The sequence below is a fragment of the Aulostomus chinensis genome, chromosome 6, assembly GCF_037954235.1.
Source record: "Aulostomus chinensis isolate RoL2024-O1b breed Wild chromosome 6, RoL_Achi_v1.0, whole genome shotgun sequence".
NCBI classification, from domain to species: Eukaryota; Metazoa; Chordata; class Actinopteri; order Syngnathiformes; family Aulostomidae; genus Aulostomus; species Aulostomus chinensis.
The window spans coordinates 13,637,770-13,662,162 of NC_141325.1; the positions used below are offsets into that span (position 1 = coordinate 13,637,770).

A 24,393-nucleotide genomic window follows, 5' to 3' on the forward strand; every position below is an offset into this window, starting at 1 on the left:
CTGTGTGTGTGAAAAAGTCGGTTGTCCCTGCATTGTGGGCCTTTAGAGCCAGATAGACACCTGTGTGACCTGTTTCCTTTATCTTAAAACTTCAGAATCTCATATGGCCCTTTTTTATTCAATCTTTACAACTATCTGCTGCCACCTAGTGGCAAATATAGGGCATCATCGCTCCCTCCATTTGCAGCAGCGATATCCCACTTTGCACTATTGCAGCAGGGCTGCAAGAGGTAATTTACAACATAAATAGATGTTCATTTTCAGTTTTGATGTTAGGTTTTAAATAATTGTGATTAAATGTTAACATTTTGAAAATGCAAATAAAAGCTGACACTAACACTGACACACACTAAAATGCAGTATATTTCTGCATATGAAAGACCAATTTATGATATGCAAGCTATTTTCATTTTTGGAACGTGGTACAACCAGAGCATAAAAGAAATGGAAAAACAAACCTTCTTCTGGTCAAAATCTGCCAAACACACCCTAAGTTAACAAAATGAAAAATTATAACTTGTGAAATGTGTTGGTCTTCAAAAACTTTCAAACTCTGCACAAACTCTTTCTTCCTATCTTCCATATGATTTAACATGTTCATGTAGCTTCGATAACAGAACAAGCCATACGACCCTGACCAGGGCTGCAAAGCGGGGCCTGGGGGCCAAATTTGATCAGCCATAAGGTTTGATATGGTTTGCAAACTATAAAATGACACTTAAAATCAAAGTGACAATAACGGTTGATCATAAAATTAAATGTATTTAAAAAATATTGCCGTTTGACTTTTTTCATTTGAAGTAATAACATTCTTCAAATATCTAGGATTCTTGACAATTAATGAATTTATTTTATATATTTATTTATACTATTTGGTAAAAATAAACCAAAGAAAAAGTAGAGAGGCAGACACAGTGATACAAAGACAAAATGCCTTTTAACAGCTCAATAGCTCTATGCTCATGGCCCCCAGCACACAATCAAGTTTCAGTTTTGGCCCTTCAAAGGAAATTGTTTGGATAGTCTTGACCTTAACTGAGAGAGATGAGAAAGCCATTCTTATTACTTTCATTGGTTCATTCACTGGTTATACAGAGTGTTTACAACGTTATTGTAGCCTCCCTACCTGTCTGAACACTCAGTTCTACAACTAGATTCATGTCGCCTTTCCTCTTAATCAACATTGTAATACAAACATAGAATATACACACACAATACATACAAACGCGTGTACAGCGAAACTCTACATCCGCTAGTATGTCGTTCTATCGCCACACACTCCTCCTTTCTCTCTCGTGCACGCACGCCATGCACGCACGCACGCACTACGTACGCACGATCTTTACATACACACGCAAACATGGCGGCCTCTGTTTCACCGCTACGCTCCTCCTTCAGGATTTGTAGCCCACTGGTGTATGACCATCACTGCTGCCGGATACACAGAAAATGTGAATATCAAAGGAGACATCTACACTTGTCGGAGACGAGGTACATGGCGCCGCGTTTACGTTTTCTACGGGACATTACGCTCCCCGATTGACGAGTATCTGAACCGTTGAAGTCTCTAGTACCGTCACGTGCCAGGGGATGCTGTTGACAGCAGGCTTTGACGGCTCGCGCTGGGGAGGGAGAGGGTTCAGGTGCGGCTTCAGCGCGCCGTCATTTCAACAGGATTCAATTAAAGGTTGGAGAAAATTGACAACGAGCAATTAAAACACGGCTGTAGCGTTTAACGACACGCATTATAAAATAGGCTGGCTGCTGCTGCTGCTGCTGCTAATTGGGCGGTTGGCTGCAATTAGCATCAGAACTTTATGCGTCTCGCGAGAGAAAATAGGGTAAAAGTTGTTGTCTTCATTGACCTTTCGTTGACCTGCGCTGCACCAGTTGTCCTATCAAGCCGTTGGTTTACTATCAGAGCAAACAGTGACGTTAAACCACTGTAAACAAGGGTCTATTGAGACATACGGGTGCCACTGAAACAATGAATGTGTATTAGAATATGCATGTGAATGTAAATACAAATGAACAAATCAATACGTATGATGAAAGCTAAGACTATTAAAAAAATAATACAAACTCGGATAAAAGATGTACCAGATTTAGCGGCTAGGTATTTTCCATTTGTGGTCTTTGGGTATGTAGACAATGGCCGTTTTTTAAAGACATAAATAATACAAACTAAATAAAATGTAGAAATAAAAATGATTACACATTCGTAAATGATTAATGGTTTTAAGGTTTGATGTATTTCTCTGTATATTCGTAATATCCTCAAAAAATATTATGCTCCTTTGGATTGCCTTTTTTAACATTCTGTGAATAGAGAATTATTCTTTTGCCTTTCCTTTCCATAATTTAGATAATTTGTCTCTATATTTTCACATTTATTTATTCTTTTATTTCTCTTATATCATTAAAAGAGTTAATGGTACAAAAAATAACTTTTTTTCAAAACTCAATTTGATTGTCAAGTTCTTGTTTTGTCAGGACAAGACTGAGAGTAAAACCAGCAAAATGTTCCCTGTGACTGTAATTCTGACCAGTTCATTTAATTCAATTATTTTAATTCAGTCATCAGAATATGATAATTTCAGCTCATTGTGGAATAAGACGGTACATTTTCATGACCACATGATCATTAATCTTACTTGTCTGCACTTTACCTCTCCAGGCATGCTGCTGTGGTGATTTCAGGGACAGCAATGGCTCGTCAGCTTCACAGAGAAATCCAGCGCGATGTGGAAGAGCTCGTAGCTCAGGGCAACATGAGACCACATCTAGGAGTGGTGTTTGTGGGAGACGACCCAGCCAGTCGGACCTATGTTAGGAATAAGACCCGGGCTGCAAGCGTATTGGGTCAGATGTGAACACTGTACACATTCCTGAACACTCGTGTGAATCCTGGAGAACAAATATAACATTACATCTACTTAAATGAATTTTCCATTTATAGACACGCATGAACGTGTTAGATACACATGGATAAACAAGTCTTTCACATGCAAAACTGATATAATGTCACACCATGCACGTGACTAAAATTTGAACATGGTGTGTTTGTGCCTGCGTGCGTGTGTGTGTGTGTGTGTGTATGTATGCTCCAGGTATTTCCAGTGACACAGTGGTGCGGCCCAGTTCTATCTCTCAGGAAGAGTTGCTGGATCTTATTGACAAGATGAATCGTGACTGGAGGGTCAGCGGACTGTTGGTGCAGCTGCCACTTCCTGGTAAGCGCAGATGAGTTTTTCTCAGTGACGTCAAAGTCAAGCAGCCTACATGTACTTTGGTTCTTGCATAGCGTTCAAAATTAACATGAAAATGTGGGCTTCTCACGCTGCTGAAAGTTGATCGTACGAATGACCTCACTTTACTCTCAGTCTGCCTCGTGTCAAGTCACGTGTCACGTGTCAAGGGCTAGCGAGACTTTCTCTACACATCACTTGTTTAGCATTTTACCATTTGACCTGGTTTGGGCTACTGTGAGAGCGAGACCAGAAAAACACAAAATAGACTATAATACTGTATAATAATATTGCAAATCATATTATTCATATATTTAAAACATTGAATTGTATTTATAAGGCATGCGGTGTAAGCAGTGTCCAGCTATTTGCCGTTATACTATTATATTCATTATAAATGAAAATCTTGTTGTACTTCGTTCACTTTTTAGACCACATAAATGAAAGAGCAGTATGTAATGCCATCGCTCCAGAGAAGGATGTTGACGGCTTCCATATTGTTAACATTGGTAAGCTGTGTCTGGACCAGAGATCCATGGTGCCTGCCACACCTGCTGCTGTCTGGGAGATCATCAAAAGAGCAGGTAAACCACCACCGGTTCTTCAGTACCATGAAGTACTGTTTTTGTGTCAGGCACCATTGAAGCCGGCCCATCCTAAATGACAGAGAGCAAATATTTTCTCAACTCTTGATTTTGAATGATCAGAATTTACACGTGATTAAAGAGTAAACTCAAGATAATTTTTTTTTTCCAAAAAGTAATAGAGAAACCATATATTCACATGAACATGTGAGCCCACCATCATCTAAAAACACAAAATAACACTCAAGTAGAGAAAAAAAATACTGCTTTTTTTTCCTACATGTTCAGTATGTGTATTAGGATCCTTTTACCCACACAACAAACCCCAACACGTGTTTCATGTTAAATAGTGGAAAAAATGTAAAATGATGCGAATGAGAGAATGGCAAGTAGTGCTGCTGCTCTACCATGTATGCCCCACTAGATGGCAGTGAAGAATAATTTTCAAAATAAAAGTCTCTCCCCTGCATTAATGGATCAGATGAGCCAGTCAAGTCATTCTAATGATCAAGTTTTGGGATTGACATATACAGAATTTGAAGTCTTCAGTTTGAATCTGCTGATCAAAAGCACCAATAAGTAGGAAAATATAACATAATGTTTTGTTTTGTTTTGTTTTTTTGACACATCCCAGTGTGGTGTCTAGAATCCTCCCAGTGTTTTACAGGTGTTCACAGGTGGTGATGTACAAGTTAGGAAACATGTAAAACATACACACACACACTGAGGTTGAGCCAAATGGAGATTCAGTGAGTCATATACATTCTGGATAATGTGAATTGTAACACGTATACCGACTGCAACAACTACATTTAAGGATGAATTTGCTTCAGACTGCAGTTACATAAGTCAAAGAGCATTTTCTTAAATTGTGACAAGGCAGTGAGCCTAATGCGACTGAATTTATATTCATCTTTGTTTTAATTCTGACTCATGAATCTTTGTGTCATTTACAAAAGTGATTGAACACTTTATTGATGTTTGTTAAATATAGAGCATGGCTTACAGAAAGCTAAATATATTTTCACCATTCTTTACCACTGAATATTGTTTATTTCAGAAAACGCTCATGCTCTGATACTGAAGATCTTGACACTGCTGGAGAATTGTTTAAATATGAGTCCTGTGTGGGCCAAGGAGGGAGAAACCTTAATGAAACCTTGTTTCATTATTATCAGAATTTGTGAAGTTCTCATACCAGACAGTGATGAAGTTGCTCAGGGTGTAGAATGTGGTCCATACAATGGGATGTTCTTCCACACAGTTTTAGAGGAAATATGGTAGAAAATGTTTATTATTTTAAACCAGTAGTATCCCTGAGCAAATACATGTCTATGATACATGAGACTTTCTGTCCTGGCCTCCAAAAACCTGAAGAATGCTAATCATCCTCAAGAGCACCTTGAAGATACTGGAATTACTGGTTGAGCATGATGATGGAGGGAGACTTAAGATATCATTCTACAGATATGCAAAGAGATTTTGCACAAAAACATAAACCAAAGATCCATCCATTTTCTTCTGCTTATCCTGTTAAGAGTCACGGGGGGGCTGGAGCCTATCCCAGCTGACTTCAGGCGAGAGGTGGGGTTCACCCTGGACAGGTCACCAGTCCATCACAGGACCAACACACAGAGACAGACAACCATTCACACTCACAGTCACACCTACAGTCAATTTAGAGTATCAATCAGCCTCGTCCCCTCTTGATGTCTTTGGACTGTGGGAGGAAGCTGGAGTACCAGAGAGAACCCACACAGGAACAGGGAGAACATGGAGACTCCCCACAGAAAGATCGTGCCAAAGCCGGGGCTCGAACCCAGAACTTTTTTGCTGTGAGGCGACAGTGCTGACCACTGCACCACTGTGCCGCCTATATGAAAGATATTTTTAAAAAATTAAACAAAAGCTATCAGATCTGTTAATATGTACCTTTATGTTTGACTGTAGTCTTGAAGCGATACGTCCTCCAAAAAGTGGGTTTTTTTGCTTGTCAAGTACTCACAAACATGTCTTGAGCTCACAAAGACATTTTTCCCTCCTGACTCACTTCTTTGTGACTCCAGAATGCAGACAGAGTGAATGGTGACTGATGGCTTACAACAGCGACAGAAATCAAAGACCAGCCAAACTGCCCAAAAACCTTTCTTAACTCTCATGTGCATCATCCTGTACAATTCACATCTTTATCCAGTTGTATCCTCAGTAATCCACAAAAACTTGGATTTGAGCGTAAAACAAGCAAACCATAACACTTCAAGTTCGGTGCAACTGTGAACAATGCAGACAACAGCGAGCGAGTTGGTTCGACTGAATAGGCCGAATGGTTGAGCTGGGCTTGACCATAAAATGCATGGATTTATTATCAGTAGTACGTCATCCTCTAAGTAGGTATGCAGTACACCATCTTTAAAACAGTGGCTGGGATGGGGTCCAGGAAGCAACTGGAAAATTTCAGTTACGTAACCTCTTCAGCTTCAATATAAAGATTGCGAAATCATCCACAGGAGTGTTCAGCAGAGTTCAACAGGTGTCTAAAGTGTCCCGGTTTATGTCCAATGATCTCAGGAACTGTGACCTGGCATTGATAAAACAGGTGACATTTAAATACCATGCCCCAGTATATTCCGTTTCTTTGGAGCCTCACCCCACGAGGGGCGATTGAAACCTTCTGTCAACTGATCAGCTGAACCAACTAGTTTATCTGACAGCCTGATAAGTGATCAAACGAAGTTGCAACTCAAGTTTTTGATTGAAATCACTGCTTTAACTGATTGACACTTTTGAGTGACAGTCTGAGGGGTGCGTGGTCACACTTGCGTACGTCAGTATGTAGCGGAGGAGGCACAGAATCACCACTGTATAGACTGGAACATCCAATAACATCCTGATCTGTGCAATATTGAGCTTAACGCCACGGACACGTCACAGACCTTCTCCATCATGTACACTACAGTTCCCCTTGGTGTCCATTTTTTAAAATCCTTTTAAAGTGAATATGTGGCTGCAGATGGGTAGATAACTGTCAGAATGTCTCACAGGGCCACTTTGCTGGCCTTGTGAATGCAATCTCAGGAATGCCACAGGGGAATTCCGTCAAATTTGGCACAAACACTCACTCATTTACTCAAAGATAAACTGATGTTTGTCTGGCCATACCGTCTCTCTGCCATGTCCCTGTTTCCTGTCTCCCTGCCCTTTCAGCTTAGAGACAGGGATAAATATGTCACAAAAGAAATTTCACTCTGTCATATCAGTGCAATCAATCATACAACAATTTTCCCTTGGACATGTCTTATGCAGGTATTGAGACGGTGGGAAAGAATGTGCTGGTTGCTGGTCGCTCCAAAAATGTTGGCATGCCCATTGCAATGTTGCTGCACACTGATCGCAACCATGAACGCCCTGGGGGTAAGTGTGTACCTGTAACACTATTGTTGTTGGGACATCACAAAAGCAAGTTATCTTAACATAAAAGGGTCCCCAGGGGTCCCCAAACTTTTTTCTGTGAGGGCCACATAACTTTCCCCTTCTCTGATGGGGGGCTGGGCTCAGTTTGTAACAGAAAAAGTGTGGCGATCATGGGGTTGCCTAAACGTAAAAATTTATTGTTTTCCAGAAAGCCACACAACCAAACAACCCTCTCTGGGTTTTTCACAGAAAAAAAGTCAGGACATATATGACACTACCAAATAACCCTCTTAGGGTTCGGGTCTAGGAATTTTTTCTGGGGGTTGCCAGATAGGGGCACGGACTACAGAAGGGTGGAATAGAACGTCTCGCTCCATGCGTGTATGAAATAGTTACTGACTGACTGTGTTCACACCAAACGGCAATGTGAATTTTCACGTCGCTTTATTCGCGAATATAAACAAATTGATCCAACGATCAAATTCGCACGAATAAAGTGACGTGAAAATTTGCGTTGCATTTGGTGTGAACATTCAGGTTGCAACAAAGGACTCTTTTAATAGTCGACTAGTCACCGACTATTGAAACGATTAGTCGACTAATCGGATAATTATTTTTTTTCTTAAATTTAGCATGAAGTTGATTTAATTATGTGTCAAATGATAAACAAGAAAGATGGGTACAATGAAAAATACATCTTTTATTGAACATTCATTAATTCAAAATATGTTTCTCAGGCACAGTCTGGCATAACGCGAGAGCTCTCTTTTATAGCGAAAATACGCTTCTAAAATGTACAATGTGTGTCATAAAAACCGTCCTGGCTTGAATGTTACTTGAATCTCACCGAGGCGAGTCAGACTCCGTTTCCTTCAACTGCCCGACGTGCTTCTTTAAATGTTTGTGCATCACCGCCCTGATACGCGAGGTCTGCTTTGCAACCTCTACAAGTAGTCTTTTTTTCCGCCGTATTCAGGCTAAAATGTTCCCAAACTTTAGAAGTTTTGGTGCGCGTACCTGATGTTGACGCCGCCATTTCTGTATGTTACCGCTCAGAGACAGAGACGCTATTGCGCATGAGTGACTCTCGGCTGAGATGGTAATCAAGTGAGATGCCTCACTCTTTTGGAAAAACGCGTGTGGCCACAATAGTCCATGATGGAATTCATTGTCGACTATTTCTATTATCGATTTTTTGTCGACGTCGACTAATCGTTGCAGCCCCAGTGAACACACCTTAATAGTTAATAATGAAAATAGTTCATAGCTAGTTATCAATTTTATGATCAAATACAAATACACATATGGAAAAAAAATCCAAATGCTTCTCTGGTATTGTTCAGGGGGTCGGGCCAAATGTGGTGGCGGGCCGTATCCGGCCTGCGGGCCGTAGTTTGGGGACCACTGACACAAACCATTACTAGATTTACATCCGTGTGTGTGTCAGTGTTTGTAAATCCCGATGAGTCACATTATAATTTACTGATCCACGTACATGCAAATGATTTTGCAACATCCTGGTTTTCCTTGAATGCCTTTGATGCCTTAATCTTTGTCTCGGTATGTCCAGCAACAAAGTTCAACTGTGACTCCTCTTTTATCAAACATTAAGTGCTGATACATGTCCTGCCAGGGGTGAACAAAGAGAGAGTACCAGGGAGTGTGGAGGAACAGAAGAGGGTGGGGCGGGACTTGTTGCACTATGCAGTGTCAGACGGATCAACTGTCCTTGTAAGGGTTTAGGAAGAGGGGATGGGATTTGGACAGGCTTGCATGGAATTTACTGTTCTTAAGAAGCAATAGGATATGTTTGACCTTTCAAAGTATAGTGGTTGTATGTAAACAAAAAAAGTTCACTCAAGTTACAAAGCTGCGAGACTGGTAAATCTAGACATTCCTGCTAAATTTTTTGAGTTTGAGATGTAGTGGAAACAACACCTTGATGTGGGAGGCAGATGTGGCTCCCTTCATCTACTAGAATGGAGGAGAAACTGGGTCTTCACACACCTGAAAGGTGACGGGTGCTGCAGTCACCTGGTTATAAAGAGATCATAAAGAACTGTTGCAGGAACTAGGAAGAATAGTGGTTACCTGGACCAATATTTGAGGAAGCTTTTTTATTGCTCCTGCTTCAGGGTAGATTTTTCTTTAAACACTAGAAGAACCTTGAGGTTGATTGAACCAATGCTGCATCGCAAACAAGGATTTAAAGTCGTGTACAACAGTAGTCATGTGCACAACTGCTGTTAGCCTCTGGGAGTGAAGAAAAAAGAAATATCTGTTACTTTTGACGATGTATGAGGGCCAATGTAGGAAAAGAAAGAAACAAATCATACAAAAAGGAAAATGATTGACTATTTTGACCTGTTGCTCTTTTAATTTGAAGTGATAAACTGATCATTTTGAATGGTCTGGTTATGCATCATGAACAGATACAATAGCTGTCATTTATCAACCAAGCATAAAAAGGAGCGTGCATCTGAGCGTAGGAATCAGCTGACAGCGCGGCCCAGAAGAAGACCGTGTTTGACCTGCAGACTGAAATCCTCACTTCACCTTCAACTGAACCAATTCGCTCTATGTCAAATGACTGAAAAGGGAAATAAAAGACAGTCAGAACAAATGGTTGAAATTGAAATCACTGTTATGTGTTCAACACTGTGACCAAATGATATAATAACACCCTGATCAGTGCAATATAGTAAACATGTCATAAAACTTTCTCTGCCCCCCCCCCCCCCCCCCCACCATTGCCCAAAGACTAACCCTAACCCAAAACAAGATCTTAACCTTCATCAACATCCATTTAAAGCTGCGGTGTTAAGCATTTTGGCCATAAATGTACTTAGACATTAGACCTTTCATTCATTCCTTCATTTCCTGGAGACCCTCACCAGTAGTTTCCTAACCTCAACAATTAAAGTCAGCAAAATGGGGACACAATTTGTGTCCCAGATTACTCATGCCATTTCCAATTAATTGGTTGATTAACTGGAAGGTATAGATTTTTTTCACTGAAAGTTGCTTAATTCATACCCCCACACTCTCTCTCTCTCTCTCTCTCTCTCTCTCTCACACACACACACACACACACACACACACACACACACACACACACACACACACACACACACACACACACACACACACACACACACACACACAGGCATCCTCTCCGGAATGTGATTTGGAAGTCTGATGTGCTTTAACTTGCCTTTCCTTCTCTCACAGTCGTATCTTCCGTGAAGCCCTCCATGCTTGATCAAATTTCTGGTGCCCCACACTTGCAACATATCTGCTCTGCAATGAGGGTGCAGGATGGATTTTAAGGATAGGTTTAGATTTCTATCTGTATGATGTCTTTCCTCATTGTGTAATCATTGTGTAACATTCTCATTCATGACCACTTGCCACTTGTGAGTTTGAGACTCTGTTGATTTTGACCTTGAGGGAGAAAAACTGGCTCAACCATAATGCAACTGTCAGCAATGACTATTTAAAAAAACAAGCTACTATGATTGTTTTAAAAGTAAATTCCAGGTATTTTTCCCCTTCTTTACCTTAGTGATACTGAACTAGGTAGATCATTTAGATTCCAAATTATTTTTTCTGGCGGCACAGTGGTGCACAGGATCTTTCTGTGTGAATCTCCATGTTCTCCCTGTTCCTGTGTGGGTTCTCTCTGGTACTCCAGCTTCCTCCCACAGTCCAAAGACATCAAGAGAGGACGAGGCTGATTGATACTCTAAATTGACCGTAGGTGTGACTGTGAGTGTGAATGGTTGTCTGTCTCTATGTGTTGGCCCTGTGATGGACTGGTAACCTGTCCAGGGTGAACCCGCCTCTTGCCCGAAGGCTGCTGGGATAGGCTCCAGCCCCCCTGTTACCCTTAACAGGATAAGCGGCAAAAAAGATGAATTTTTTTGCACTATGCTGGAAAATCTGTCCTAACTGGGGCAGCCTCGCAGCAAATACACGTCTCACATCAATTTTGGAGGTGTGACTATCTCATGACATGAAAACAGATGAAGCTTTGTCAAAAATGATTGCACAAAACATCTCTTTAGTCAAGTGGGGGAAAAAGTAAAATTTTCTCGTCAGGTGACGCCACAGTGACCATCGCCCACAGATGTACACCGAGGGAACGGCTGAAGGAGCTCACCAGCCTGGCGGACATCATTATTGCAGCTGCAGGTATTTACACCCCCAGCCTCCTTTTTTAAAACAAAAAGAAAGATTGTGATTGTGATTTATAAACTGTATAATGAATCAAAGCCCAGCCAGGCAGTGTCCACTCATCAGCAGCTGTTTCATGGAACCAAATGTATGTTGAAAAGTTAATTGTACAACATGTAATTGCAGTAAAAAAGACAGTTGGATAGGGAGTGAAGTTTGGGGTTACTGTGTTCCTCTGACGTGTGTGCAGTATATAACAGTATTTTCTGAAGTTCAGTCTGGTATTTTAGTTGTTTTTTGGCTCAGACTGGAGTCTGTTGTTGATGTTGCTCAAATTAGCACCTGAGGAGTCAGATCTAAATGGGGTGATGATCAAGATGAATACATGCTCACTTTTTTTCCAACCTCTTGTAGACAGTCACCTGTCTACAAGAGGTTGTCATGTTGTTCTGCAGTGTTGCCTTTTAAGGCCAAGGTGACATGGTCATTAGTCATCGTTGGCCTGGCGGTTAGGAAGACATGTAAAGCATCATTGCAGGAGGGATGTTCAGCTCAGCGTGCCTTGATTTTCATATTATATCTTAATGGGAACTGCAAATTATACCTCTATCCTATAATCAGTTCTTGTCATGTATCCGCGGATTGGAGTTGTGCTTTGTGCGCCCCATACAATCATATAGATCGTGGTTGGCGTGTTTACTAGGACAGTGGTTGCTTTGAGGGAAAAAATTATCATTGAACTCCAACTTGGCACATTGAATATTACTAATTCTTCCTGGAAGGAGTTTACTTGAGGACCAGGGTGTACGATGTAGTGTCATCTAGTGGTTAAATTGGAGAATGCAGCCCCTCACCTCCCCTCTCCATCAACGAAACCTACTATAGCCTCACTCACGTATAATATTTCCAATTTGGAAATTTTCATTTCTATTTGTCATCAACCAGGGCAGTAATAATGGTACAGCTACTTTTGCAAATGAAGAAGTCCCATAAAACCCAACGCTGTTGGGGCCTGCATGTCTACTGGAGCTGCGTCTGGGTGACTTCCGCGGACGGTCATCGGAGGACCTCAAGGCCGTGGAGTTGCTGTGCAAATGCATCAGCAACAAGTAGTTGCATGAAAAAAGTCAAACTGTGGTGGAAACAGAGCAGAACACGCATGTTTAGTGAAGGTGCAGCTTATAGTTTTCTACCAGTACAAAGTACGACTAAAAAAACCCAAAGGCAAACAAACACAAAGGTGCAGGGTTGTCTGTTCTTGACCTACTCCTCTAAAGAGCTCAGCTAGCAAAAACACAATTCGTATCTTCAGAGGATTATATGCTGGAAAGAAAAACATATTAGTGCCTGACTAGCTGAGTCAAGTCGGCACATTTGGCTTGATCCGCAGCAGCAGACGGACATAATTCTTCAACAAGATAATGCAGGTTTGAAACTGTGAGTCACGACTATCTTTTTTTCTGCTTAAAAACTAGACACCTCCAAGTGTGTTTATGAAAGCTTTGGTCCTCGAGCTGATGATCTCTCCACAGTTGAAAGGATTTATCTGCAAGCATTATTGAGTGATCATTTTATCCTCTAGTTTTCAACTCCTCCTGGGTTTTTGTGTGTAGGTGTTCCCGGGCTGATCACAGCAGATATGGTGAAAGAAAGCGCAGCAGTTATCGACGTGGGCATAAACCGCATTCAAGATCCAAAAACGGGGAAACTACGGCTCATTGGTGACGTTGACTTTGAGGGTAAATAATCACAGGCTCTCCCAACTTAAGGACATCTTGCTCCCCGTTGCAGGAATGGCGCCTTGGCGCTCCACTGACTCACTGTTGCCTCTTGAGGAATAAAGGGGTATTGCAAGACGAGACAACGCCAGCTAGTTATGATTCAAATACTCCCGTCACAAATGACACATTTAATTTTACACAGGTATAAAAAGATGACGTTATTCCTTTTGGTTAACCGCAACTCTGCTGTTGTATCGTAGGCGTGAAGGAGAAGGCAGCTTTCATCACACCTGTCCCTGGAGGTGTGGGTCCCATGACAGTCGCCATGCTGATGAAGAACACTGTGACGGCTGCCCGAAACGCTCTGATGCATTAGACACAGCACAAATTCATTTGAATGAATGATACACACAGAAGATAGTATATGCATATACAGGCATACAGCACATACATCTATTCTTTTAGGTATACACTGTTTTTGTTTAAAGACTCCATACCTGCTGAGACTTGATATGTATTTTGGATTGTTTGAATTTGTTCATTTATGTATTTATTTATTGTTATTTGTTTCAGAGTTCACTTTTTATGAATTTAGATTAATATTTTTTCTACTGAAGTCATTTTGATTCATTTTTTTGGAACATTCCAGATTCACTGGAAACGGGAATATTAAATAAAAACCAAAAACAAGCAGAACTGTGCCAGTGTTACAATCTGTCACTCTGTATTTGTTTAATTTAATCTCCCAAAGAGCCTGCACCAGGAAAACTGACCATAATTGGGTAGGATTCTTCTCTTGGATCTCTCCCTTTCTGTTGTATAGACAGCCTCTTATCTGTCTACCCTGTGTAATCCGCTGTAATAAGAGGATCCTGACTTTCACAACAGCTGTAATCTTCAGTGACGCAACCTCACAACTTCAACTGAGGCATTTGCGCTCAACTGTCCATCTGCCAAATACGTGGATTCATAAACGTCCCACGCTGCCTCTGGGGAATCGTATGCTCCTTCCGCCACCATCGGCAGCCTTTGGCAGCCCTCAAACTTTGTCTCTGCATGCAGGGAGCTGCTGAAAATAATGAATGAAAGGAACTAATGCAGAAGTTATTCCAAAGGAAATGCTTCTCTCTTTTTTTAATAAAAGTCCTGCTTAATTGATTGGCTGTCAAAAAATTTCCAGTGGTTGGGCGCGCTTGTATATAAAGCTCAGCAAAAACCTGTTGATGGTCACAGTGCAGACACGAGCACTCAGGCAGTAAACAGACTGAAATACTCCAGAAGAGAAAAATGCTTGCACAGCGGCAGACGTATCTCAAGATGGGTAAGTTTATGAATTATTTATGATCATATGAACAATTATAAGTGAAAAGTTTATGAGTTTAAATGAATGTAGAAATGCAACAGCAGGATAGCATCGTCAAGAGGGAAGCATCATTAAACCAAAGATGTAATTTCTGTTGTCGCTCTTTTCCAGGCATCTCCTTCCTGATTTTGCTTCTCCTGGCAACGTCAGGTCAGTCTGCACAAACCACAACACCTCCTGCTGTGCCCGACTCGTCTCCCACCGCGCTGCTTAATGACAGTAAGTCACAGTTGCATTTCTTTCATTGAACTGATTATACAAAGGAGGATCTGTCTCTAAATGAAGACCAGTAGTTTAACAAGGTTCCATTCTGTGTCTCTTGCCTATTAATTAATTAAATTTTATGATAATTACCATCTGTTTAGGCCCCAATTCCTGTCAGATTTTGAAAAATATACTCATTCATTTAGATAATTGTCTGTTTTTGATCAATTTCTCATCCATTAATAACCCTTAATTCATCATTTACGCGTCACCAACTGATGGTAGTGTTCTGTACTTCCTTACCATGTTCTTCTCTCTGCAGGCAGCGTGGAGGAACCTGTGGTGCTACGCTTACACAGTTCATGCAGAAGTGAACATGAAAACTATTGTGGAAACGGTGGCCAGTGCATGTACCCCCAAGACAGCGAAAAACCCTCTTGCATGTAAGATGTAAAGCATTATCACCCCGACACACACACACACACACACACACACACACACACACACACACACACACACACATGCATGTATAAACATGTTGGAGTTTACATGTTGGTTCGCGTTCACCTCTGGAATGCACTAACATATTTCTCTGCTCTGTAGCTGCCCCCCTTCCTTCAACGGTCCACGCTGCCTCTTCGTCATCGAAATCACCGGTGTGGTCTCTGAAGCTCCACTAGCGGCGGAGCAACTGATCACCATCATCTTTGGGGTGCTTATAGTCCTCTTCATCCTGGCCGTCATGGGTTGTTGCATTTTCAAGAGGTGAGAATCTACAGGCTCCGTTCACACAGTGCTTCTCCTGGAGACATAAACACGCACCTGCTAATTCACCAGATAAACCTAAACTAATGCTGCACAGGGGATGATTGGTTTCAGCTGACACTCTGACCGCCGTCATTTTTGGCGCTGGTGAACTGAGAGGTGTTTTGTTTTTGTTTTTTTTAGTATTCGTATTTGTTCAATCTTCTCATTTATATGAATTAGAGCCATTGTTTTACATAACATTAGTTTTCTATAGCTGCAAATCCGCATTTTGAGTTTGTGTACTGCAGGTTGCTTCTGCCCAATGAAGATTTGCATTTGTTTTTGTCCAAAAATGTTGTGAAAAAATGCTCACGTGCCACCAAGAATAAGAGGTTAACCTTTTGTTTATCTGTTTTCAGGTGTAAAAAATCCACACAGTTAAAAAAATCGGAACCATGCGAGATGTCAGTGTGAGTTTCAGCGCTCAGAGACCCCCTCCTCCCCCTCCTCCTCCTCCTTCTCCTCCTGCTCATCGTCATCATCATCACCTTCCACGGTGTAAACCCTGTTTAGTACTCTAACTTTTCTTTAGAAAAGCATAAACCACAGCATAATGAGCCACATTCAAAATGACAGTATTGGTTAAACTGATACGATAATTGTCATTGTCCTTTAATAAAAAGTGTGAACTAAATTATTTATTGGTGTTTCAAAAGTAACTTATTTCAAATTGTTAGATTTATTTATAGTTTTTGTAATAAATTTATGAAAATGAATATTTGTGTGTTTGTTTTTCTGGGGATTAACAGCGAACACACACACACACACACACACACACTGTACTATTACAATTAAGGTGATAACAGTTTAGTTTTATAGATTCAGTGTTTGGTTGATTTGGTGAAGCCCTTTTATTTTGAAAGGACAGAATGTGATCATTTTTGTTTAGCTGATTTAGAAACCAATGTGAGACAGTTGGTGACACTTCATTTCATCAATCCTCTTCATCCCAAGTGGAACGTAAGGCCTTGTGCTGCTCACCTTGTTGTGGTATGGAAGCTTGTGTGTCTCCATGACCTGGGTAGCTATAATGACGGGGACTTAACCCCAGCGAGACGTCTCCCAGGTAGAGGCCAGACAAAAATCAGCACCTGGGCCCCTAGGTTGGGGGTTGGGCGTGGGGCCAGTGCCCCCACCCTGTAAAAAGACTCCATGTTACAGAAACAAAGACAATCACTGGATGCGCGACACACAATGTGTAGTAAATTGACAGCTATGCTATAATTTGTTTGAAATAAATGATTTGATTTAGCAGCAGACAGAGACCGTATAAAGAAGTAGATGGAAAAGCCAAGTCCTTCAAAGCCTCGTTCTTTCTAATGACCAGCAGGGGGCGATTCAAGCTGTTGCTAATTGAGGTTAGCATTGCAGAGAGGTCAACCTGACCAAACACTGATCCTAGGTCAGTGTCTGGCTGCAATTTTATTAGTGTTGGTTTTAGATGTCATGTGACTTGTAGGGAATGGACAAAAACGCTGGACTCACTGTGTGTGTGTGTATGTAAAAGTATATACTGTATGTATCAATATGTATACACGTGTACTGTATTTATACATATTTGTACACACATATATAGGTATATACAGTATATCAAAGACAGAATTTCGACATATAACTTATTCCGCGTTCAACTTTTAAAACTTTACCATTGACCAAAGATTAATAAGTAAAGAATCCTCCGTAGGCCTTTATTTCTTCGAAGTTAGTCGACGTCATTCTGCTTTACAATGACAACGTGACCAACTGTGACGTCATTTCACGCTCTGTTTCAACCTAGGAGGCCTAACACGCCTGACCTGCTCGCTGATTCTGTGCAGTGACTGAACAAACCGTAATTTTCCTTCCTTCTGACGGTAAAAGAGGCTGTCAGGTGGGTGATGGGAGCTCCCCCACCCTGTCTTCAGAGCGGATCTTCTGGAGTGCGAAACTGTCGAAATTACAGGGATCTGTCACCACTCCCAGACCGCAGATGAGCCCATTGGTTTCCCGTCGGACCAGAGGAGGCAGCATCTCCTGCCCCTTCACCTCCTCTAATAGTTAATTTGACTCGTCGGAAGCTTTTCTAGCCCAGATTGGCTCATTTACCTGCGCTCTTTTACCTGCGCGTCCCTCGGTTCTTCCTCTCAGCGACCTGCAGCCTCGGAAATGTGGAACATCAAACCATCGGCGCTTTTATCGCTTATAGGTAAGTTGATTTTGTTGTTATCCAACGATATTTCCAAGAAAATCATCCTCGCATATTCATTTTTTACTGATAGATTTGTGATTTGGGCGTCGATGTTGGCTTGAAATCTGCGCCACTCACCTTTGCGCAAAGCAGAGGAGAACAGGCCAGCAAGGACGCGTAAAAGGGCGCATTAAAGCCCCCGAGTGCTCCTCAGTTAAACTCCTCGTTGTGCTGAGGTGGTCGATTGAAATTTTGTTGATTTTTTAGAGAGATGCGTAACTTCAAGTACCAGCCACTTGAAATGTCGAGGGAGACTTTTTGTGCATTGCAGGACTCCTTACTTTTATTTCCTTCACAATATTTGAAACGTATCCAAAATACTTTTGACAGCTGCGGATCCAAGGTTGTTTTTCCTCACACAAAACTGGTCAGAACGTTGATTAAAATATGCATTTTTCGACTTAAATATTCACTTTTCACACGCGGCATATTGAAATTGAACAATTTAAATGTTGGATAAATAAAAAAAAATAGTCATTAATGATGAAAATACATCCAACATTTCATTTGATGCTCGAGTTTGTACATATCTTTAATAATTATGTACTATTTTGAGAGAGGGCGAGGAAAGGCACGTATTATCCACCGCGGTCGTCAACACCCATTTGAAAACCAATTAAATGAACCAATTTGAACGCTGCATTTCGCTGTTAATGTGTCATTATCATATTAGTTCTGATGCCGTGGTAGAGAGAACAGCTGACTTCAACAGTCAGCAGGTTTCGGCAGGTTTCCTCTGCGAGACTGAATATCAGCAGTGGTCCTGAGTGGAAGATTTTCACACATGAATGAATTGACGCCCTTGAGCCTGAGGGATGCTGATACTGGCAGTTCAGTCACACACGAGGATGGATCACCCGTCCATGGCTCGTTGAGCTCCACATTCACCGGCAGAGAGCTGCGTAACACTTATGAGAGGTAAAGCTAATAAGAACAAACCAAACGCTCCTCTTTTCAAGGTTAAGCGTCAAACAAACAATTAAAGGGAGCAGGAAAAAATGATTAAACACGATACGTCAGTGTATGGCATTTATTTCCTTCAAAACATAATTTTTTCACAATTGAAGCTCATTGATTTGTTTATTTTAACTGTTTTTTTTTTAATCCTTTCTTCTTAAAAATACAATTTGGCACTTTTGACCACTAGTTTCCAACATAGGTTTCGGGGTGATGAGATGGTTTCAGGCACACATTTGTTTTTACACTCTTTATGAATTTTCAGTCCTCAGGAAGCAAAGCCTGAAGGGGATTTGTAGCTCCTTGCCCCTGACATCTATTGCGCATCTCTTGTAACCCTCAACCCACAAGACTTCTGTCTGTAAGACTAAATTGAGGGCTAAAAAAAAAAAATCATTAACAAGGGGCAAATATTTTCAAGGCGACTCAGAAGTTACCTGGTTTTGGTTGAACAAGTAATTTCCCCTGAAGTCTGCAGCAGATCCTCCGTCAACACGGGGGAGTGATGGAAGCTTGTTCAGTCAGTTGCAGTTTGCAACGTGTCCACTAGATGTCACTAAATCCCCCACACTGGTCCATGATGGGAAGGGAAAAAAAAGACGTTCTTACACTAAATTATAGATTTTCCCGAGTGTTTCTTTTTTTGTGTTCGAAACAATGAATGAATGTTGAAAAGGTTACCGATGTCATCATGCGATCTAAAGTGTTTCTTCAACAACAATTGCACAATTATTGGTTATTCTTGAATATGTAATGACAATAAGCATAAAGTTATAGTGCCACAAACCTAAAGAAAGAGTAAATTGGACTTTGAACAATTGTCTTTCAAGGCAAAATATAAACTCATAGAAATATCAAGATGCTGATCGAAGCATCAAATTATTTATTCTTCCAGTAAACTCCAACAAGTCAGATGTGTTGATGTACCATGAGGGAGGAAATGGGAATTGCTGCTTCGATCTTTGTACTAATGTGAAAGTGATCCATCAGCACAAGCTGTAAATAGTTCAACCGGCTAAAAAAAAAAAAAAAAAAAAAGAACCATAAATGATTCAATTATAACATTCTGTAATTTCCTCTTCTTTCAAAGGAGTGGTTTGAACCTAGCCAGTTCCATTCATGTGGTTCATCCGTGGGCTTGTCATGACCCTGCTCACCTTTTACTTTCACAAAAACTGTGCATTCGACGTTTGTATTTTAGAATAAACCCAATGGAGCGTCAGAAAGCGTCATATTTGGTTTTTGTGTTCTGGGGGATAAAAAAGAAAGACTGGACTGGACAGGTAAGAAAGGAGACGTGGCAGATAAACGTGAGTCATTTGTTAATGATATCAATTAGTTGATTTAACAATGATTAACTACTTATATATATATAAAAAGGTTCTGCGTCACCCGTCTGCGTCCTCTCCCTGAAAACACGTCTGCAGCCATAACAACAGAGAGGAACTCACCACCACCTTCCTGGAGAGGTGCGACAGTCAGGCTTTTACAACAAGTATATTCTTATTCATAACCAGACACATCTTGCATCCAGTTTCCTGGCTTTTTCTGTCCTGCCTGCCTGCAGGAATGTGGGCGTCTGCAGGTGCCGTATGTTATAAAGTCGCGCGGACTGGTACAGGCTTGTGGACCAGCCAACACCAGCCGCACCACATCACAAAGACCTGACAGGAAATCAGACGTTTCCTGCCAAAATCGCAAGACAATCCACGGCCCAGTCGAACTGTTTCGACATGTTGGCGTTTATGTTTTTGTTTTTTACACTTGGAAACTGCCTTTATGACTGATGATGCATGTCAGGTTTTCTATAACGAACACTCTCATCATCTGAAAAGACAAATTAGATGAGGTGAGTGCACTAAAACACTTTTAGATGATTTTATTTTGTTTGTATTAGGTTTGGTTTTTAATCACCCCCAACCCCCCCCCCCCCCAAAAAAAAAACAACAACAACACCCATAATCCTCCAGCTTCCACAGGAGTGATTGACCAGTGTGGTTTTGTCAGTAGCTGATGCTGACATCATAACTTATTATCAATGAGAATTCAATGACATTTTCTGTCGTTGTCTTGTCGCTTTGTCACTACAATATTTGCAGAGATAATCAAAAAAATAAACTTTGTTCACAAAAAAGAGGAAAATACTAAAAAAACAAAAAAAACAAACAACAACAACATTTTGATTTTGTACATCTACGGATTGCAGCAGCTTCTTGTTTTGGAGAGGGAATGGAAATGCGTTAACTTTTGGAAACTGATAAAACGCAGTGTCGCGCAGGCATTTTTATCGGCTTAAATCAGTCAATGAGAAGAAATAAAGGAGAAATGGATATATTCTCCCTTCAACAGGTGTCCTGCTGCTCTGGCCTTTTGGTTTCACCAAGAGTGCCTCATCCAAACTGCAACCTGCCGACGGCGCCTCTCCTGCAGGTACTGGCCCCTGCTGATCTTAAAACTTTTTGCTATTCTTGAAAACTGTTATACTACTATTTATTTTTGAACTGATTTTGCATTGAGTTGTTTGACAGGATTTTTTGTTGGTAAGAGGTGCAAATGTTGTTTTGAACAACTGGAAATGATCCTCCCGAGGTTTATTAAGATGTCGATGGTTGTCGTCACGTTTGGTGTTTTATTTTGAGACATTTTTTAAAAAATATTTCATGGAGCACTTTATGTTCAAATACAGTGACTATATGACACATTAGCAGTGAGCGCTAATTTGCATACCATTTCACTGTTAAAGTCCTATACCTGCTAGTTTGATGTGAAGTTGAAGGTCAGTAACTAAACCTTTTATTTTTGTCATGTTGCTTCCAATAGACAGGGTTACACTCCAGCATGATTTTCTAGACAAAACTTTATCATTTCAGGCTTTTCAGCAGAAAAATGATCCATTTGACATGAGATAAGACAAATATAGATTGATATAAAGGCTTCTAATTTCTGGGTTTCATTTACTGGGATTATTGGCGCCTGTGACAAAGTTTTTTGTTCCATCTGTGTTGCTGCTGATGACTCAGGTCAGGGAGAAGAGCGCCATCATGTGGGGAAGCGGTCAACACAGAACTGCGACAGCACTTTTGACAACTACTGCATGAACAATGGCCAGTGCATGCTGCTGGTGGACATCAACGAACACCACTGCAAGTGAGACCCTCCGCCTGTGTTTGTGTGTGTGTGTGTGTGTGTTTTTGATCGTGTTGTGACCGATCTCCTGGTGCTGCAGGTGTCAGAAAGGTTTCTACGGGACCAGGTGTAGCAGCCCCGAGCTGGTCGTTCAGCAAATGGGAGAAAAGCAGATTATTGTCATCATTTTCTGTGTGGGTCTCCTGATCGTGGGTCTGGCTGGAGCTCTGTACCTGTGCTGTAAATGGTGAGTGAACATAATGAAACGTCACCATTCGTGCTATTTTTAATACACAGTTTGAAAGGCAATGACGACTACTAATGCATTAACCAATGTCAGTTTCCATTTTTTAATCTCTTGATGTAAAATAATGGGGTTTTTTTGGGATAAATTTGTATAGTTGCAGTGCTGAAAACATTTTTTTTATTATTTTTTCTATTTATTTGTTATTTTATTTCTTCTTTCAATGAAGACTTCCTCATTTATGCGGCATAGAAGTGAGAATAAAACGACACAAATCTGTATTCGTATCAACCCAAGTTTTCAACACCTGTGAATAGTTCTGTATCCAGGTAGGAATTCTGGGATACCCTGGAATTTCCTAAACATCGTCATTTTTGATAAATGATCCACTTCAATTTAATGAAAGCCTCCCACATTAACTTAAATTCCCACATTTCTGTTTTGTTTTTTGTTTTTTTAATCCTGATGGCTACAAATTTTCTTTGCATTAAAAGTGCGCCAATGATCAGACGGCACTTTACATACTATAAAACCTGCAAAACCGAGCCCCAGACACACTCACGTCCTGTCTCGCGTGCAGGCTCGTCCAACAGCAGAGGGCGATCACGAGCTCATTGCTTTATTTGTTTAAAAAAAAAAAACGTTATGTGATATGCTCTGTGTGTGTGTGTGTGTGTGTGTGTGTGTGTGTGTGTGTGTGTGTGTGTGCGTGTCACCTTTTTTTCCAGGTATAAGAAAAACAGATTCCCGAGTCAGAAGTGTCAGGAGTCCAAAGGCATGCAGACTGCTTAGACAGTCACTGAACCCTTTCCAGTTCTCTCCATGGATGCTCAACACAGTGACAGCTGGTTTACAAGACTTTGCATAGCTTTGGTTTGTTGTATTTCTGTTGCAGATCGCAGCACCATTCTAGTATTTCATTGAAAAAAAGAATCATGAGACTCATCAAAATGGTGACGGCGAGTCCTGAAACATAACTGTCAAAAAATTCTTGCAGCGATTCGTGCTTTGCGAGATTGAGGCTAGAGTCGATGATTCGATCTTCGTTATTTTTTTAAACTCCCTCCCGGCAGCAAGGAAGAGTGATACACCAGGGTTCGTTTGTTTTTTTGCAGAATTCAAACTGACACTAGCTGCTGAAACAGACTTGTCCCAGCAGGTCTTGCAAGTTGAATGAAAATTTTGATACAAATATCAAAGATTTCTTCGTACCTCACCAATGTTAAATAGAATTTCATAAAAGTAGATCAAGTCTGTGCCATCTTGCTGCTTTCTGCGTTCTGACTTTCCAGAGTAGTTTAATATATTTCACAATTTATTTTATAACAGTGTCTAATTTATATCTTTATATATAAATATATTCTGCCTGGTTACGTGTTAATTTATTTTTGCTTTTTGCCTATTGTTCCTAGAATAAATAACCAAAACCTGCCGTTATGATCATCATCTGTGGTGAAACGGATCCTGAGTTGTACTGTAAAACATCAGTCATACAACATGTTTTGGACGAGCTGTTACACCACAAAAAGTATTAAAACTTTATTTTGTTTTCTATTCTTGTATTGATGTGTTGCTTTTTGTCGTTGCAACGCTTTCGTCATGACTCAATCAGTACGGCTCATTCTCAACCCATGATAAAGCCTGACGGACAGAGTTTTTTGTTTTTTTTTCTTGTTATTTTACAACAGTAGTATAATCCACACCTAGAGTATCAAGAAAAGACTTTAAATCCAATATAAAACAAAGCAGCTGTATCTCTCAAGCAGCATGTGCCCCCTTCAGTTAATGCTGATTCTCAGATGTAGAACTTGTCTCAACTTTAAAAATGCATGTTTGTAGATGTTTTACCACGATTATTACTTGGTTAATGTTGAAGCACTGAGTAGCTTTGATGGTAGCAATTTGGACCAAGTTCATGAGAAGAAAGATACCTTCATTGTTGCTGTTTCTATTACGCTTCGTCATCAGGACTTATGTTTTTGGGTTGTCTGTCTTTCACATTTTTTTTGTCCTTGGACCATGATGTCCTCGGAACGCCTTGACAGAATTCCTCCATATTTGCCTCAAACATCCACTTGGATTCAAGGATGAGCTGGAAAAATAAAGGATGTCAAAGGTGTGTGTGTGTGTGTGTGTGACAGGCTTACATCGCGGGGATGTACAACCGTGATGAACTATTTTATAATTTTCATTTCTGCAGTGAAAAATTACAGAAGTTTTGTTTTTTTTTGGCAGCAACAAAACATCGAGAACTTTGAAAATTGAGACGTTTGATGCATGAAGGGACCAGTGTTATGTGGATTTACATCTTTAAATGGAGGGATT

The 24,393-nt window shown here is 40.7% G+C and overlaps 2 protein-coding genes and 1 long non-coding RNA gene across 3 annotated transcripts; 2 read left to right on the forward strand and 1 right to left on the reverse strand.

Annotated features, from left to right (window-relative positions):
* Positions 1 to 1,340: 1,340 nt before the first annotated feature.
* On the forward strand, positions 1,341 to 15,066 carry LOC147260186 (bifunctional methylenetetrahydrofolate dehydrogenase/cyclohydrolase 2, mitochondrial-like). The gene is made up of 10 exons (XM_086206644.1): positions 1,341 to 1,491; positions 2,678 to 2,862; positions 3,111 to 3,233; positions 3,680 to 3,832; positions 7,136 to 7,243; positions 11,345 to 11,437; positions 13,033 to 13,158; positions 13,401 to 14,461; positions 14,615 to 14,722; positions 15,030 to 15,066. Exons 1-8 carry the CDS (start codon positions 1,361 to 1,363, stop codon positions 13,514 to 13,516), a joined length of 1,035 nt encoding a protein of 344 aa, XP_086062770.1. The 5' UTR covers positions 1,341 to 1,360; the 3' UTR covers positions 13,517 to 14,461; positions 14,615 to 14,722; positions 15,030 to 15,066.
* On the reverse strand, positions 14,558 to 17,622 carry LOC147260187 (uncharacterized). The gene is made up of 3 exons (XR_015116522.1): positions 17,345 to 17,622; positions 16,496 to 16,651; positions 14,558 to 15,509 (listed from the first exon to the last, which is right to left on the reverse strand). It is a non-coding gene; the product is annotated as an uncharacterized LOC147260187 (long non-coding RNA).
* Positions 17,295 to 24,174, forward strand: LOC147260188 (proepiregulin-like). Its single transcript, XM_086206645.1, has 5 exons — positions 17,295 to 17,699; positions 21,048 to 21,128; positions 21,719 to 21,845; positions 21,925 to 22,071; positions 22,797 to 24,174. Exons 1-5 carry the CDS (start codon positions 17,660 to 17,662, stop codon positions 22,858 to 22,860), a joined length of 459 nt encoding a protein of 152 aa, XP_086062771.1. The 5' UTR covers positions 17,295 to 17,659; the 3' UTR covers positions 22,861 to 24,174.
* Positions 24,175 to 24,393: the final 219 nt, after the last annotated feature.

Excerpts from the sequence above, each read along its gene's own strand:
- LOC147260186 (XM_086206644.1), top strand. The coding sequence starts at position 1,361 with ATGGCGGCCTCTGTTTCACCGCTACGCTCCTCCTTCAGGATTTGTAGC. Across the intron at positions 3,234-3,679 it reads GGTGCAGCTGCCACTTCCTG|ACCACATAAATGAAAGAGCA; the intron begins GTAAGCGCAGAT and ends TTCACTTTTTAG. Across the intron at positions 3,833-7,135 it reads GGAGATCATCAAAAGAGCAG|GTATTGAGACGGTGGGAAAG; the intron begins GTAAACCACCAC and ends TGTCTTATGCAG.
- LOC147260188 (XM_086206645.1), top strand. The coding sequence starts at position 17,660 with ATGTGGAACATCAAACCATCGGCGCTTTTATCGCTTATAG. Across the intron at positions 17,700-21,047 it reads GGCGCTTTTATCGCTTATAG|GTGTCCTGCTGCTCTGGCCT; the intron begins GTAAGTTGATTT and ends TCCCTTCAACAG. Across the intron at positions 21,129-21,718 it reads CGACGGCGCCTCTCCTGCAG|GTCAGGGAGAAGAGCGCCAT; the intron begins GTACTGGCCCCT and ends CTGATGACTCAG.